Source organism: Apaloderma vittatum, unplaced genomic scaffold, assembly GCF_000703405.1.
Source record: "Apaloderma vittatum isolate BGI_N311 unplaced genomic scaffold, ASM70340v1 scaffold11838, whole genome shotgun sequence".
NCBI lineage: Eukaryota > Metazoa > Chordata > Aves > Trogoniformes > Trogonidae > Apaloderma > Apaloderma vittatum.
The window spans coordinates 253-18,241 of record NW_009730234.1 but is presented as its reverse complement, the minus strand read 5'-3'; the positions used below and the strand labels follow the sequence as shown (position 1 = coordinate 18,241).

Below are 17,989 nucleotides of genomic sequence, written 5' to 3'. Positions count from 1 at the left end.
GAGACCCCCGCAGGGCGGAGTGACTGGGGTGATGGTGGGCTTCCCCCTAGCTGCCGCCATTCGTGGTGCCCCCAGCTTTGGGGACCCAGGAGCCCAAACCTCCCTCTGGAGGGTCGGGGAACCCCCTCCTCCCCGCACACACGCACCCATTAACAGGTGGGTTTTCTCCCCTGACCCTCGCAGGATCCCCCTGATGAAGTTCCCTTCCATGCGGCGGGTTCTGACCGAGGTGGGCAGCGAGATCCCGGACATGAACGCCATCACCCAGGCCCTCAAGTTCAAGCTGGGCTTCAGTGACCTGGCTGAGCCCACCCCGGAGATCCTGAAGAACTACATGGATGTGAGTAACAACCTCCCCTCGCTCCACTGTGCGATGCCAGCCAGGTGGCTGTTGTTTTTGGGGCTGTCCGTCCCCGTAGGGCAGGTGGGACATGCTGGCTGGGAAGGTGAAGGAGGGAGAGATGTTGATCCTGTAGGAGAGGTTCGTGCACCCCCACAGCTTGGTGGGTGGTTGCCGAAAGTTGTTTCTCATCATTGCTAAACTAGAAATAGTAATGATGATAATAATAATAATAATAAAGGATTCGCTGCCACCCAAGCAGGAGCTTTTCAGCTTCTGTGACCTATTTTCTTTCCCACTTTGTCACTAATTAAGGAGCGTAAATAGGGACCTGTTTGCTCGCGATCCTTCCAAGCATCTTCTGGCCCGTTTGGGCTCTGCTTTTCTGCAAGACGGGCATAAAAATTGTGCTCCGTTCCTCGGGACATAAAAGAGCGAGCAGGGGCAGGGGAAGAGGGCTCGAACTGGGCACCAGCTTGCTGTGGGACTGCGGCTACAGGACCTTTCCTCTCACTCTTTCATCTTCTGCGTGGCCTTGGGAAAAGGCATCATGTGCCTCCGCCTCCTCAGCAGCTTAAGGAGCCAAGGGCCCTTGGTGGAAGCAGCGATGAAAGGGGAGGCCCGATAAAGGGCATGAGGTTTGCCCTTGCCCAAGTGCCAGGCACATGTGGGGTTTCCTATTTCTGGGTTTCCCATTGGAACCTTCCCTTCACGGCTCTTGCGGGGAGGGCAGAGGTGCAAACAGTGGCCGGCAGAATAAAGGTGGCACCAGGTATCTGGGAATGAATTCAGGATATTCCCCCTTGCTTCCCTTTCGCAGGGGCTGTTGTCACCCAGCCAGTGCCGTTCTGCCGGGACTGTGCTGGGAAGGGCCACCGGTGTTTTAATAGTCGGTGTTGAAAGCTGGGGCGCTCGCGGCTGCACCACGGCACCGTCTTTTGAGACCGCAGCCTGGCTTGCCACTCAGGGAAGGAATCTGCTCCTTTGTCACAAGGGGACCAGCCCAACCTGTGGTGGGAGATAAGGGACTGCTGGGTCTCTCGTGATCTAGCTGAAAATGTTCTTATTGTCAGAGGAGCAGTTCAGATGAGAGGCACAACCTCTCCTAGGCAGCCCCATGTGGTCCCCACAAGCTCCTGGGACCCCTCTTGGGTCTGTGTTTGTGATGTACTCTATACCGTGGTTTAGCTTTCAAGCTCCAACGATAACTAGAGAGTCATCGGAAGCAAGGGCTGCCTCCCCATTGTGGCTAAGTGCAGTGGATTATTAATTACTCAGTGAGCAACCCTTGAGAACTAAGCGTGCAGGAGGTGAGCGGGTTTGATAATCCTATTTTCTCCCCGCCTCAACTTAGTACGTGGTAGGTTTGGGGAAGTCCACAGGCTGGCTTCCCTTGCTACCAACCTTCTCTCCAGGGCCCTGATCCAGCTGCTTGCCAAGCACACCGCAGCTGTCTGTGCCTTCAGGAGGGCTGGGGAAAAAGGGGTCTGGGCAGAACCTGCTGAGCATTTCTCATTTCTCCTCTTTCCTCTGGACAGAGGGGTGCCCTGCAAACATCTCAGCCACTCCAGTTTCTCCCAGCAGAGATGCCCTAGCAGGGCAAAGGGGTATCCATCTTCTCCCAAACTCTCTCTCATTCCCTCTCTGGCCATGTTGCTGATGTCTTTTTCTCCTTCCAGCTCCTCCAAAGTCTTCTGATGCCTGCAACTGAGTATTTCTTTATTCCTGCCCACCCAGGGCTCGCCAGCAGTTACCAAAAGCTAGGCAGCCTCCTAGCCAGTTTCAACTTTTCAGTAGTGCAGGTGGCTTCCTCCTTGGCTTCCTCCCATCTTTTTTTCCTCTTCCTGCGTGGCAACCTCCAGATCTTCCCCCTTCTCTTCTGCCCTGTCTTCCTGCCCCAAAAGTCTTCCCCTGCAAGTGCCCGTCCCACTTGTCCCCAATTTATCCTTTTCACACCCCGCTGTAATGAGGTGTGAACACCGAAGGGGAGCCTCCCTTCCAGAGGACAAAGGCTGGGAGGCCATCATTGCCAAAAACAAGAGGAGGGCAGCATCTACACAAGAAGCAGGTCCCTCTTTAAATCCCAGGAGATGGTTTTGGTATTTAATTCCTGCTTTTAACTGCTCTGCTCATGTCTCCCATCTCCTCCTTTGCAGGCCCAGTATTATGGCGAGATTGGCATTGGGACTCCACCACAGAAATTCACTGTCGTCTTCGACACTGGCTCCTCCAACCTCTGGGTGCCATCTGTACACTGTCGTTTTCTGGACATCGCCTGCTGTAAGTGTCACCAGTGCCAGCCGTGGCTCAACAGCTTCTCCTTCCCTCCAAAATGCAGATCCTGGCATTGCAAGAGGAGAAACTGAGGCAGCAGTGTGAAAAGGGCTTGTCAGAAGCTGACAGGCTTTTTAGGGTCAGAGCTGGAAATGGGATCCAAATATCCCACATCCATCCTTCATTACTCCCTGTTTTTTCCCCTCCGTGTCACCGCACGCGTAGTTTCAAACCTTCACGCGCAGCCTCGGCCCTGCAGCTGGGGAGCAACATCACAGGTTGTGATGCTTCTCTGAAAATTACAGACCGACGCTGATGTTGCCCCATTGCGCAAGGCTGCTGAGGGGAGGAGGGGGGAAAAAAAAAAAAACCAACAAACCCCTCAGCCTCTTGCCAAATCTGATACAAACTGTCCTAGTTTCTGGTTTATTGCCGCACGGAGCATGTGCGTGCATGTTTCTGGATTTATAATTAACAAGAGCCAGGTAGGCACGGTGAGATGAGAACGTCTTAGGGACTGTAAGTTTCTTTGCTCTGCTCTGTGGCATTCCTATGCAATAACTCGCCACAGCTGGAAGTATTAAACTCGGCTGTGGCAAAATGCCATTTAAAAGTGGCTGTGCTGCTTGAGCAGAGAAACCTGTGGAACCGACAAATACAACCCTGAAAGGTGGCCCACGGTGCTTGATGGGGTTAGGGAGGAAATTTGGATACTTGTGTGGCCCTGTAGTGCCCAGAGAGGAGACGAACCTCCTTTTTGCATACGTGAAATGAGGTTTAGAGCGCTGGTTGGGTGGTGAGGTCTGGATTTGGCATGTCATGGGGGTTCCTGATCTGTAGCAGGGAGCTGGTTTCTCAAGGTGGTGGCGTAGGAGGTGCTGAGACCAAAGGGCTCGGCTTATGAATATGCAATGAGGCGAACCTTCTGCCAGACTGGGATCCAGCTGGGGAAGTCCCACTATAGCGTGTTGGTTTCCCTAGGGCTCAGCTGGTTCCTCCTCAGCCGCTGTCTGCCCCACTCGGTGAGCAGCCATGGAGCTGGGCTGGCCAAGCTCGTCACGCACCACTGCCCAGCTCGTGACTCGGGAGGAGTCTGCCTACCCATAAAACCAGGGATATCTTGCAATTCCCAGTCCTTCCAAGACGAAAACCCTTCTCTTCTGCAAATAAAAGAATATTTTGAGCCTTTTCTGCACAAAAAACAATGACTGTATTAAAAAAAAATAATCCAGCTAGATTTAATAAAAGAAACAAATCCATAAGGTTCAAAAGTTCATGCCCAGAGCAGGCTATATTTAAAGCCACCCTGGTTCTCCGTGGCATGGGAAGGACTTGTTTCGTTCTACTGCCTAACACACCCTGACTCACCAGCCACATAGCCTCTAGGCTTTTAATACCTGGTGACCAAATCCGATTTACCAGCCAAATTGGATCTGCCCACCTAATTCTCCAGACGTTGGAAAACACTCTGTTAAGCAGTCTGGGCTTGGCGAATGCTGAGTTGAGGCCTACCTTCACATCACTGGGTGTCTGTCTGTCTGTCCAGATGAGCTGGGTGGTGTGGTGTGGAGTGTCGGGGAGCTGTTGGTATCAAGGACCACTAACCTTTCATGTCCCCTCTGTCCTCCTCCCTGGCTGCAGTGCTGCACCACAAGTACGATTCCTCTAAATCCAGCACCTACGTGGAGAATGGCACCGCATTTGCCATCCACTACGGGACAGGGAGCCTCTCCGGGTACCTCAGCCAGGACACTGTCTCAGTGAGTAATGACTGCCCTGAACCCCAAGCTGCCCCAGACTGCTTTTTTTGATGGTCTTCCTTCTTGAGTGTCCTATTTGCCTCTGCGCCGTGTTTCCAGCTGCTTTGAAACGAGATGGTGACGATGACTGAAGAGTTGACAATGACCAAGATAGGCAGAGAAGCGGGGGAAGGTATTAACCAGCAGGTCAGCAGGCTAGGAACACGGACTGCATGCATGGTGCTCTGCAAACTCAATCTCTGACCGTTCCTCCAACCCTCTTCTTATCCTGGAAATTTCCCATCCCAGGCACACACCAGCACCGCCACGTAGGCTGCTGGTGGTGCCCAGCTTGGTCCTGACCAGTATCCGTGCGGTGAGTGGGTGTTCACACAGATAACTGGCCAGAAACGAGGCTCTTCACTGCCCTGTCCTGGCCTGGTGTCAAGAGCCGGTGCTTGTGTTCGCAAAGGCTGTGTAACACCTCAGGGGGGTTCCCCAGCAGTGTTCAGGGCCCAGTGTGAGGTAGCCGGGTTGCTGGTGGGTGCTTCTGATCATTTCTTTTTTGGCAAGTGAAGGCTGAGCTTTCTGTCCTGTGAAGGACGGGCGCCTTTCAGAACTGCTTCCCAGGTACAGATGCTCGGGAGAGTTTGCCAGCTGCCGAGCGTCAGCGGCGCACGTGCTCCCAGATTACTTGGTCTCCTGGCAGGGATAAGAGCATGTGTTTGCTTTGTGGAGGCAGGGGAGTGGACAAAGCAAAAATTTTCAGTAAGCACATAAATCTAGGGATTTGAGGTTTTCCGTGTTAGATTCAGCCACAAAGCATTGGCTTACAGATTTCATTGGCGTCAAAAAAAAAAAACCTCTGAGAGGAGCCCAAGCAGGAAAATTTCTGGCTAACCTGGAAGCATCCCCTGTTTCCTCTGTACTCTAGCAAAGATGCCAGCAACTCAGGCTGGGTGCAGAACCCTCTTATGGGGCAGAGGGCTTTTCATGGGCTTGGTGAACCCTGAAAGTCAGTGCAGACAAGGCTGTGGAAGAGAGCCATGGGGGTTGCCGACAGCTTTACACCTCTGGTTTTGCTCTCTGCCTCCTGTAGCCCGCCAGGCTTTGGGACCCTCTGGTTTCAGTTTCTTTTCATGCCATTTCTTTCCTGCATCTCTCAGTTCACTTAGAAGCACCCCACTGCCTAAAAAGCCGCCCATCTGAGCCTTCCCAGGGCTCTTGCCAAATGAAGGCGCCGCATACGTAGCGTTAATGGATCTAGCGTTGCATTTGCAAAATACAGACAGAGCAACTGCATTCTTCCCGGTGATGAAGCAGGGCAGCAAAGCAAACAGTGAACTTTATTGTCCTGTGAAAGTGTGGGTTGGTTTAGGCACTTTCCGGCTTAATGCAGGGGCTGAAGTGAGTCAGAAGAAAATTGCAGCTTTTTTCTTATTTTTTTTTGTTTGTAGTTATCACTCTAATGCCTGCTTGCTAATTAGATCTCCACTTCCCAGCAGCTCAGAGGAAGGATTTTATGCCCGAGCTTGTTCAGGAAGTGGGGATGGTTCTTGGCAGCCAGCACAGCTTGTAGCATTTGGTTTCTGTCTGGGCAGAAGCAAGTGAAACCTCTTTCATGGAGCCTGAGCAGTGTCATACTTGCAGTATGCAGGAGCAGGACTGGCTCAGAGGGTCAGGGACCTTCAGCTCAGACACCTAAGATGCTTCCTAGGACGCACAGCAACCTGTAGGCAAACTCCCAGTCTGGAAATACAGACACTGAAACAGCCTTCAAGGTGACCCTCTTGGCTCCAGCGGTCCTGATGGCTAGAAGCAGCCACAGCAGCCTGTGGCAGCGCTGATGTTTGACTGAAAAGTGCTGGCTGGCAGGTAGTCCACAGTCCCTCCGCCCTGAATTTTTATTTTTTTGGAAAGAGCGAATGAGCTCATGTCAAACATTTTTTCTTCTGTGTAGGAATTCTGCCCTGTAGCACCCCACTCCCTGAAGAGCAACAGGTTCAGCCATCCCTCTGCTGCTTGGGCATCTCGTCCTCTTATTGCAACCTGACCTTGGGATGCCCTTCAAGGACAACGTAGGAATCGTTACTGGTCCCAGGGCACAGGGACTGCAGTGCAGATAGTGCCCCTCCTCACCTCCCCTCTAATCTGCCTTCGCCATCCGGCACTTGCCTACTTGATCTGAGGCCAGGCAAGCTGCAGGCTGCTGACACCCATCTGCAAAGCACTGGAGGGTGGTCGCTGCACAGCCGTCTGCTGGGAATGATGTTCGGTCGCTCCATGCTGAGGGACAGAGACAAAAGATCTGTCCCATGGTGCCAGTGCTCTGCTGAAGATGCTTTTAGGTCTCAGTCCTGCTGAGGACCGAAGGTGGAGAGGGTCTGCTGAGATCCCACCGCAGGGCACATACCTGCCTCCCTCTTGGGATATGCAACCAGGGCAATACTCAAACCCGGCACTCAGTTTTATTGCACTTTTTTTTTTTTTTTAAAGGGGGCGCTTTACTGAACTTTATGAGCTGCTGAAGGACCAGCCGTGCTGACTGGTGGCTTTTGTAAGCCGATGAGCGGATGTGTTGCTGCGAGCTGTTTCGCCCCACATCCTGCCTTGTGGCTTTAGCTTTTGCAAGGCTCGATCGCCCTTTCCTAGCACAAGCCTCCAATACCATTAAAGCCAGCCCCGTCCGTCCTAGCCTTGCACTGTCCAACCCTGGGGCGATGTTAGTAATTTACAGGGATCGTTATCTGCCATCAGGTAGGAGAGGCCAGCGTTTCACTCCAGCCCGGTTCACTACAGGACTGCTAGCTGCAGGCTGAGAGGCTGAAATTGTCCTAGCACAGATGCTAAAATTGCCTGTGGTCAGACAGAAGCTTGAAAACCTCCTGAACTGCTAGAACCAGGAGCCAGCACACACGTCCTGCTCCTCGTCAGCAGAGCTATCCTGCTTTTCTGTGATCTCCTTCTTTCTGGGGATCTGCCCTTGCAAAGCCTTTCAGCTTTCCAGCGGGGCATGCCAGTCCTTCTTGTGGCTGGCAAGAGAGGTGACCTTTGCATTCACAGTTACTCCTCTTGCTATTTTCGTGCTTTGGGCTCAACCTCGCTTTCCCAGCTGGGTCTTCTCCCTTCCTACGGGAGGTCTCTGCAGGCTGGTGGCTCTTCTGGGAGATGCAGCGATATCCTGGGGATGTTTCATATGTAGGGGAGGTCACAGGTCATTGGCAGAGGTGAGAGGGATTTGTGCTCCCAACTGAGGATGGGTGCAGCACCCAAGGGGGTAGAACACAGAGGTGACTTAGATGTCCAGGGTGGGGAAGAGGATTAAAGGCACAGTACAAGAGCTTTTCAGGCTGAGAGGAAACGATGACGTAGGTGACAGGGAAAGGGATGTAGCGGGGACAAAGTGATACAGGGCCCTCTGCACAAGGAGGAGGAGCTGCAAAATAACATGGTCAGGGCCGTGAGTCGGCAAGAGGCTGAAAGGGCTGTGTGGGGTGAGCAAAGAGCAAAGGGAGGCCCTTGGGGGTGCGCCGGGCTTTGCGGGGACTCAGGAGGTGCTGCTGTGCAGCGAGGGTGGCCTGTCCCCTGCCCTGCTCAGGAGAGTGACACCGGGGTGTCTGGTTTCTGCAGCTGCCTGCAAATGCAAAGGTGAAAGCAGGCAGGAGCGTGGCTGCATGTTGAGGGACGCGCTGCAGCCTGTGTTCAGTGAGATCCTGTTTCCACCCTGGTCCCCTGAGTCAGTTTTTTTTACAATCTGCTTTTCCCTTCCCTCCCCATCTCCCCTCAGCTCGGTAACTTGAAAATCAAGAACCAGGTATTTGCGGAGGCCGTGAAGCAGCCAGGCATCACGTTCATCGCCGCCAAGTTCGACGGCATCCTGGGCATGGCCTTCCCAAAGATCTCTGTGGACAAGGTCATCCCTTTCTTCGATAACGTCATGGCACAAAAGCTGATCGAGAAAAACGTCTTCTCCTTCTACCTGAACAGGTAGCGCTGGGGTCGGTGGCACAAATGTCCTGCAAGGGCAAGCACAGCGAGCTGGGATTTTCTCTGTGTCTCTCAGTAGCACCTCTCGCCCTGTGCCTGCTTATACCCTGACCAGCACTGCTGGGGAGGCCTCAGCAAGGTTTCCTTGCTGGAGCAGTTGGGCCAAAAACTCCTCTATTTACTGCTTTGGAATGAGAAGGTGGCAAATAGAAATGCAGCCGTTTTCCTGATAAAAAGCTGGGTAGATCTGCCGCCGGATTGGTTAACTGATGAAGAGACAGAGGATGTTTCCAGAGGAAAGAGAAGTAAAAATAAACAGACTTGTGATCTTGAGATTGCACGCTGCTAGTGCAGTTCCCATTAGGGGGGTAAACACAGCCTCAGGCTGTTGCCAAAATCTGCCAGCCACGTGGCCACCACCATGTCACCTCGCAGGCAGGCCTGCCCCCACCAGTCATCGCTAAGGATGGGACTGATGCTCCCTCACCCCCCAGTGCCTTCTCACCCACTGTCACTCCGCCCAGGATGCCACATCACCCTCCTGGCACTGCAGTGGGGACCCTGAACTACTTCAGCCCAAAAAAAGTAGCACGCTGGGAGCAGGGAGGGTGGAGAGGGCTGCTGCTGGCTGTTGAAGCACCAGCCCTCCCCCATCACCATATTTCTTCCCATCTGCTCGGCAGCGAGCTTTTATCTGACAGTAACCTTGAGGATTCGGCTCCGAGGCTGCTGGCTGGCGCGGAGTCGAGTGCAGATAACCTAACGCTGCATCAGCTGTGTCTAACCCTGCACGGCTGCTCGGTACAAGCTGATTATTTGGGGGTTCCTTCTGTCAGGGCTCAGTTCTGCTTTGCCATCCTTCCTTCTCCACAGCACATTTCTCCAGGTGTCCATTAGAAAGCACCAGGCGAAAAGCTGCAGGATGCTTTGACTGGGCCGGAATATTTCCATTTCCCCGGCCCAGCCCATCTCACAGTATCTGTCTTCGTGTTGACATACTGTAACACGAATTAAGTCAGTTGCCAACGCCGTGCTTCACCTCCAAGCACCTCAGTGTGTGTTGTGGAGGCACGAGGAGGGCAGTTGTTCTTTCCCTGCTGCTGATGTTCATGGGTTTGGTGGTTTGTTTTTCAGAGACCCCACCGCTCAGCCCGGTGGCGAGCTGCTCCTGGGAGGGACCGACCCCAAGTATTACAGCGGCGATTTCAACTGGGTCAACGTCACACGCAAGGCCTACTGGCAGGTCCGCATGGACTCGTAAGTCCCCCCTCTGCTAGACTACACGCATGGGGACGAGTGCACAGACAGCTGGGCTGGGACCCTCCCCATAAAGGAATCTGTCCCAGCAACACATCTATACCAAAAAAAAAAAAAAAAAAAGGCAGATTAAAATCCCACCCTGAGGCTAGGTTGTTTGTTGCTGGAAGTGGGGGAGAGGCAGAAAACAGCAGGAGATATTCTGCAAAATACTTTCTTCTGGTTTGGCTCTCGAAAACACCTGCTGCACCCTTGTGAAGCAGGGACAAACGCTGGTGTGTCCTCCTTGGAGGCAGGGCGAGCCTCACAGATTAAACCCTGGCTTTGCTCAGCACTCGGTGAAGCTGCATGGCTCCTTTGCACGCAGCTCCGGAGGAGCAGGATGAGGCCCCAGGAAGCCAGCCCTTGACTGAAGGGCACGGTACAGCAATCAGCGCGCATTGTTGGAGGCAGAGGGGAGGAGAACGGGCTGAGCTGCCGGCCGCCAGCCCAGCCATCTATTCTGAGCTCTCCCACGTGATGGGAACTTAAAAGCGGCCTGCGATCAGTGTGTTCTTTTCCTGGGGATTGCATCCCACCCCAGCGCGGGGTTTTAGTTCTCATCTTCCCTCAGCCCTGCTGTGTTGGCAATTCTTTGCCTGCTGCTTCCCACAGCCTTTGCTGGGAAGTCCCTAAGGGCTGTTTTCTGTCCGGGCATCTCTCCCCAGGCTGGACGTTGCCAACGGGTTGACTCTGTGCAAAGGGGGTTGTGAGGCCATCGTGGACACGGGAACCTCACTCATCACTGGCCCCACCAAGGAAGTGAAGGAGCTGCAGAAAGCCATTGGGGCGACACCGCTCATGAAAGGACAGGTGAGGTCAGGCTGGGAAAGTGGGCGTCCATGGCCATCGCGGCATCCACACTGATGCCCTTTGTGCCCAGGTGCATCTAGAGACCCCGCTCTTCTGCTTCCTTTGCTCTCTCTTCCCAGCCTCTGCTCCTGGAAAAGCCCCAACATAGTAGAGACCCCTCTGTCTTTTGACCCCACATAGCGTTCACTGCCCCTGCTTGTGGTCTCAGTAGAGGGCCAGGTCCCTTGAACTTTGGGAGGCTTTGGGTCACCTCTGTCCCACGTCTCTGGGAGGCAGAGAAGGGGCGTGAACTGCGGCCAAGGCCGAGGATACATGTTAACGTGAGTCCAGAGGCGCAGTAGTACAAATCTATTTAATGCAAATGACAGCCCTTCCCTGCCAAGTTTTTAACCATCGTAGCTAATCTCACAAGGTCATCTCCTCCCTGAAATTGTGGAGGAGCAAGGATTATAAGGACCCTCTTGGAAGGATGCTCTGCTCTGAAACCCTTCCCAAATCACAGAGCCGTGAGCACTTGTAGGGCTTTTCTGCAGTGTCAGGGACCCTATGCTGCAGCAACAACTGACTTAGACGTGCCACCCTCTCTGAGACTTGCCAGTGTTAATTAGAACAGCTCTGTCTGTTTGTCACACCACAAGTCCCTGTCTATGTCTCTACGCTGTATTGAGCCATATCTCCTCATCCTCTGACAGAACAAAGAGCCCCAACTCAGGTGCATTTGGCCCAGCAGAGCCAAAAGCTGCACCCAGCATCCTTTGGCTCCATCCTAATCCCTAAAACCCCTCTGGCCCCTCAGCTTGTAGCTCTGGGCAGGGAGCAGCCCACTTAGCTCAGCTCAAGCCTCTTCTGCAGCCTGAGCTGGTTTGATGGAAAACCACAGCAAAGATGTGATTGTGCCTGGGGGAGACCGTACCCTTTCCTGAGGGTGTGAGAGCTGCCATCTAAAGCCTTTGCTGTTGCCGTTTCAGTACATGATCCCCTGTGACAAGGTGCCAACTCTGCCTGTCATCACGCTAACGCTAGGAGGGAAGCCCTACCAGCTCACCGGAGAGCAGTACGTCTTCAAGGTACGTCCAGGCAGCTTTTGCCAGGCCTACGCTTCTTCCCCCCAAGGACTACCTTTGGGCTCCTCTGCTCAGAGCTCGACCGTGAAATCCAAAACCCAAGAGTGGCAAAAGGAAGACTGGAGCTGGCAGATGGGAAAAAGTCTGAAAGATTGGAGTGATGGGGTGGTGGAACTGCTGATGGACCCAGGCAACCTCATCAGAGTCCTGGAGGAATGAGACCCCCTGTGTGATGCTCATGAGGGATAGAAGGATGGGAGAGGAAGGGCAGGCAGGCTGCTGCATCCCTTTCTACAAACATTTTGGCCTTCTGCACTGGATTCTTTGTCACAGCAGAGGCCACCAGTCTGGCATTCAAGCCATCAGAGTCAACTTGCAGGGACCATCTTGTGCAGAATTTCAACAACGGCTCTTAATTCAGAGCTGCGTGGGCTGGGAGATTTATGGGCACATTGCCTTGCTGTGTAAGGGCTCTGGGAGGAGGAGCTGGGTTTAGAGCTGCAGGTTGGGAGTTACTTTTGGAAGCTGTAGAGATCAGGCTGGGAGAGGCTGAAGCGTGGCCGGCAGTGGCAGGCGTTCTCACCAAGCCTGCAAGGTTGAGGGAAGGGGAGGACCTCCTCGAATTGAAGCTCTCCCTCTTCTGCCTAGGTTACTGCATCAGGAGAAACCATCTGCCTGAGTGGCTTTTCGGGCCTGGACATCCCACCCCCTGGGGGCCCACTCTGGATCCTGGGAGATGTCTTCATCGGTCCCTACTACACCGTCTTCGACCGTGATAACGACTCTGTTGGCTTTGCCAAAAGTGCCTAAGCGCCTGACTCCCACTGCCTCTGCCACACACACTCTTACACACACGCACGGAAGCCGTTTAGAGAAAGATTTCCAGGATTAGAAAGCCAGTGAGTGGGAAAAAAAAGAAAAAGAAAAAAAAAACGGAACTAGGTTTAAAATCATATGGAAAATAGTTATTAGTGCCCTGCTAGCTACTTTTTCCCCTCTGTTGAGTAAGTGGTGCTGGGAGGTCTCTAGTTGACAACTCCAGCTGGAGTAGCCCCTTGCTTTACTGCTAGGTCTTCCAGTATTTGTTTTTAAGAATGATTCTCAGAGCTGAACAAGGCCCTCTGATGTCTCCCAGCCCTGATCTCCTTCCCTGGGGTGGGGGGGCAGCTGGCTGGAGCCAGCAAAAGGGGCTGTGTGGCTGCTCTTGTGTTTGGGCTTCTGCACTGGGGGAGAGGGACGGGGAAGGCTGTTCAGCGTGTTATTTATTTCTTCTTGGTTTTTTTCACTGATGAAGTGGGGGAGCGGGAGGTGGTGGGAAGAATCCATCTTCCTCACCCCTCCGCGACGGGTTGAGGCAGCAAACGCTGGGTCGTTTCTTGATGAGTTTGTGCTGGCTTAGTCCTAGGAGAGCACATCCCAGGCTGCAGCGAGGGGGGATCACGGACAGTAGCGTGCTTGAGGGCTGAGTTTCATAGCCCGAGGGCTCTGGTGGTGTGGTTTTTGCGCAGTGATGGCACTAGCAAGAGAGTTGGAGGCATGACATCCGTGGGCCTGACCTAACCAGGACAGAGATTCATAGGGGGGGCTCCAGCCAGCAGGACTCTGGCGAGTACAGATATAAAGGGTCAAGTTAGAATTTAATAGAGGTCACTTGAATTTGTGGCCGTGAAGGCTTTCTGCTGAGCGAAGTCACTTGACGCGGGTTCTCTAGAGTTTGGTGAACTTCTCCCAGGTTCCCCAAACTGCGGATGTCCCCAGTTTCCTCTGCAGCCAGTGAGCTGAGAATAATGTTTCCTAAAGCAACCAAGTCATCTACAAGCTGACATCATACGGATAAAATCCATGTGTGTTTGTCAACCATGTAAGACCTTTAGAAAATATTATTCGCAGCATTTTGAACTGCCCAAAACTCAAGAGATGGTTGGCAGAGCCACCAAGCCTCCTGGCCACGAGGGTTCCGTGAGAGCTGCTGGACTTGCGTTCGCTTTCCCTGCTGCCCTGTCCCAAAACCCAACTGCCTTTAACAACCTCTTTACCTGCTTTCCACCTTACTAATGCTGGCGAGAGCTCTGTTTGTGTCCACCCTGCGTTGCAGACGGAGTGAGGAGCAATCCTCTGCTTTCGGAGAGGTGGTAGCTGTGCTCACGGATCCTCCCAGAGAGCCGAGATCTGTGCATATGGAGCTGCTCGCTTCGCTGGGCTGGCGTCAATAGGCAAACACTGGTGGAGCTGGGAGGACGATAAAGTGAGTTTTTTAAGCAGTACTGGAAAGCAGATGAGAGCCTGCCAAGAATCCCAGCCTGTGCTGGGAGTAAAAGACTCTCTTTGCTTTCCCGGCGTGCTGGATCAGTTCCTGAAGTTAGGGAGTGGTAGCAGGTGAGGGGCAAAGCTGAGGATGTTGGGAAGAGTAGATCAGCACCGGCCATGACCCCAGACCAGGCAAAACGGACAGTAAAGTCTTGGCTTCCCAAAATTCACCAATAATCTTCCTAGCAGTACCGGTGGGATGAGGAAGTTCCCGAGAGAGCTCTTTGGGCAGCGGGTGAAGAGGTGGTTATGCCCAGTGACCTGCACACACATCATCCCCGATGTTGAATTCACCACGAGCACCAGAGGCACAGGCAGGGAGGAGGTCCTGAGGTGAGCAGTGGGAGAACAGTGAGTGTGTAGCCTGCAGATCTCCCCTTCCCTGCTCGCTGCAGCTGACCAGTTTGGCTTTCAAACCACGCCTCACACCTTGGAGGCCTCTGGCGTGGGCAGTGAGGACAGGCCTGGGCACACTTGGGACACGGATGTTGTCCCCTTGCTACCCCAGACGTGACAAACGCTGTTCCCCAAGCTTGCTGCTGCCTGCTCGTCACCTTCACCTGCAACCCCGCATCTGAATACCTAAGGGCATCTGTCACAGACTGGCTAGAGAACAGTAGAGTGTTACCAAAAACATCAATAGCTATTCCAAAATCAGCAGATACTCAGCACCTCTCCAGAGAGCCCTGGTTTCACACCAATTAAGTGCCCAGAGCTCCTCCAAGTCCTACTACATCCTCTCCCAGCCACAGGATTTCTTCAGCGTGACGAGACGGAGCCAGCCTCTCGGGTACCCAGCGGTCGGACCTGATGCGGAGCTGGCAGCGGGTTTTGAGCGTTGGATTTCAGCGGGATGGGCAGCACGAGGCCAGAACGAGCCATGGGGCTGCAGTTCTGCCAGGCATGCTGTGCCTTACGCCTCCACGGTGACCCAAGGCTGGTCTCATGCTCGTCCTTGGCACAGCCCGAAGTGATGCCCTGAGCGACAGACCCTAGGATGGGCTGGAGGAGCGGTTCGTCCTAGTCTTCCCTGAATTGGTCTCCTCCCCTTGTTCTTTTATTTGCATTTTTAAACCAAACTCTAACTGCGTGACTGGTTGGTTGGTTTGTTGGTTGTTTTTTTTAAAAATCTAATTTGCTGTCAGAGTTACTATCTCATCATAGAAAATCAAAAAGAAAATACAGTATTTCCCCTCCTTAACTCTGAGAGTTGTCTTTCCTTGGAGATGCCAAACTCAACCCCAGCCTGTTTTCCTAGTACATCTGGTTGCCCACTTGTGTGAGCCTGCGTTTTTTAGAAGGGCTCCTTCTCCTTCTTGCCTGTTGGGTTTGTCCTTTCCCATGTATGAAAACATAACCCAGCCTCTGCGGGGTGACATGATGGTGTCACCTTTCAGACCCAGCACCACCAGGGCAGCAGGCACTCCCAGCATCTTCTCTAGCTTCCTGCCTTCTCCTTTTGGTGTCACAAATCCATGGCTGAGTATTGCCAAGGGGTAGTCCTCCAGCAGGATACTCAGGCTGGCCCCTGGTCCACTGGGCCAGCTAGAACAAGCTCAGCGTGGGACATGGAATTGTCCCGTAGTGGCCAAAGTGGGACTTGAGTTTCTGTGTCGAGCCTGAAAGCCACTAGGATGTGGTGTTTATGCTTGCCGAGCCTGGTGATGAAGGAGTTGGTGTTTCTCTCAAAATATAGGAAAAATTCATCCCTCTTGCCTGGCTGTGTGATTTTCAGTCCTAACGTGGCTGTGCGGGAGCTGGAGACTCCGATGCGAAATGAAGGCCCCATGTGCCAGGTGGAAGATAAGAGCTAATCCCTACTTTGAAAAACGCATCATCTACATAAGCAAGACGGATGCAGCCAAGTCCCATCCCGTCTTCTGAGCGCAGATCTAAGCACGCAGAGAGCTTAACTGATTTCCCCACCGGCGGGTCCCGAGCCTCTGTTCCCCCAGGATGTCTTAATACCCCAATCAGCTGTTCTCCTACGTTAGAAGAGATGGATTTAACCCAAAAGGGCTGGCTGGGTCCCGAAAACCAATCACAAGGCCCACCGTTCCTCAACAGCCCAAGGGGAGAACAAGTCATCTGCTGCCAAATATTGACGGGAATACGAGGGTGGTGTTTCTGCTGGGGGGATCGTACCTAAGCCTTTAATCCCGCCGCAAAGGTGGAGTGTTACGTCTCAGCGGGAACAATCACCCTTGGCCAAGGGTTGGAGAAGCCAAGAGCTGGGATTTTCTATCCATCGGGGGGCAGAGCACAGCCCACCCGCTGAGCACCCTGCCCACAGCCTCGCCTTGTCCCTCCCAGCAAATCCATGGGTTTACACCCGCCTTGTCCTCACGGGCCTGATCCTTCTCCAGCTCTGTGCGAGGCTTTGCCAAAAACCCCTTCAGACAAGGACCTGCCTGAGGAGAGGGAGGGCAAGACCCCCTCGCTTATGGAGATGACTTGCTCATGTGGGTAGCTCAGCAATTCGTTCATTTGGGAAACTATTTTTACTCACCATGAATGACTAAGCATGTTGTTTTGGGGGCTGGTGGCTTTTTCATTTTCCGCTCTTTCCTTGGATTTATTTATTTTTAGTTCCTTCAGGAGGGAAAAGAAGCGGAGTGCAGGCTGAAAGCTTAGAGGACAGGAGGCAGAGACCGAGGGAGAGTGGGCAGATGGGATTTACCCCTCCAAGCCTCAGGCCAGCTACTTTGTATGGGGTTTAGCAACCCACTGAGGAATTTGATAGAAGTGGAATAGGAAAGATCATCCAGGAGGCTGTGAGCTTTCTCCTTTAAAAAAAAAAAAAAAGAGGGGCAGGTCCCTGCTAAAGGTTTTCCAGAGAGCTGGACTAGGATTTCAGATGGAAGACTTTCTCACGGGTCTTACAGCACTTGATTGTGCTACAGCCCACATGTCTCTAACACGATTACAGGAGAATTGCTTTGGGGCAGGAAACATCTTTCTGTTCTGTTTGTCCCATGCTTAGCACAAGAGGATGCGAACCTTGATGCCAGAGGAATACAGGCGATTATTCATACTCACTCCAGGTGTTGTTTGAAAGGAAATTGGCAATCTGCATCCAAGGGGTTCGGTTTCTCCTCCGAGCGTGCAGAAAAGGTGCTCTACACAGCTGCAGGTTACCCAGGTTTGTCCAAGCCCTCCAGAAAAGCTGACGACAGCTGGTCACGGCTCTGCCTCCCCTGCAAAACCTCTTAATCCCAAAGGAACATCACTCTCACCCCGGAGCTGCATCTGCTTCTTAGCAGCTTCTTGGAGGGAGACCTGGGTCTCGTCATGGGCAGCCGTAGCACTGATAAAACCGTCTTTGCTGTGGCAGGACCCAGCATTGCTCCAGCAGAGATAAATCCCCAACTAGAGGGCAATTTGTCCTTTTTTTTTAAGCAGCACAGATGCCTTCAGAGGGATTGCAGACTCTGGACCTGCCTCCAGCCTGGGAACGGTGTGGACATGCTAGAAGTCCCCTCAAATCATGGGGTGGGTGCCCCTACAACGGGAGCCAAACCTGCCTGCAAACAGCCAAGTGACTTACCGGCCTTATTTCTTAGCTCAGCACTTTGTGGGCAGGCTTAAGGCATTTCCAGAGGATTTCCCTTCCCCTGCAGGTACTGCTCGCACGAACTTTTGTTTTACCCAGAACTCTGGGATTCCTCTGAACTGGCTGCTGCCTTAAGGCCACCTGCACCAGGCTGGGCTCTGCAGCTGCGGGGTGACACGACGTGTCCTCATGTCCTCACCCTCTCCACGCTGTGGCTGTGTCCTCCTGAATGACCTGTGAGCTGCCCCTCCACGGCACCAGCTGCTCTCAGGCATCACATCCTGGGGTGGGGGACACGCTACCGCAGCACCCCGGAATCGGTTATCCACGCGGTTCCAAGGGCAGTTGGCCATGGGAGGCAGGAAACATTTCCCTGATCCTGTGCCAAGCCCGGACACAGCCAAATCCTCCCGGGCTTGTCCATCCTTCGTGACATCCCCACCTCCTTCCCCTAATGCATCTGCGTGCCCTGCATCCTGCTGCCACCCTGGGATTTGCTCAGTGCCGGCAGGATTTATCGCCCCGCACGCAGGATTTATCCCCTTTCCATTCATCCCCCAAGACTGGAGCACTTTTTTTTCCCCTCCCCACAGCATCCTGCCTCCTCCCGATGGTC

The 17,989-nt window shown here is 53.4% G+C and overlaps 1 protein-coding gene across 1 annotated transcript; it reads left to right on the top strand.

The window, feature by feature from the left end:
* Window positions 1-187: 187 nt before the first annotated feature.
* On the top strand, window positions 188-12,323 carry CTSD (cathepsin D). Its single transcript, XM_009874726.1, has 8 exons — window positions 188-340; window positions 2,497-2,620; window positions 4,256-4,374; window positions 8,141-8,340; window positions 9,475-9,597; window positions 10,305-10,449; window positions 11,418-11,516; window positions 12,162-12,323. The coding sequence occupies exons 1-8, from the start codon at window positions 194-196 to the stop codon at window positions 12,321-12,323; spliced, it is 1,119 nt and encodes a 372-aa protein (XP_009873028.1). The 5' UTR covers window positions 188-193.
* Window positions 12,324-17,989: the final 5,666 nt, after the last annotated feature.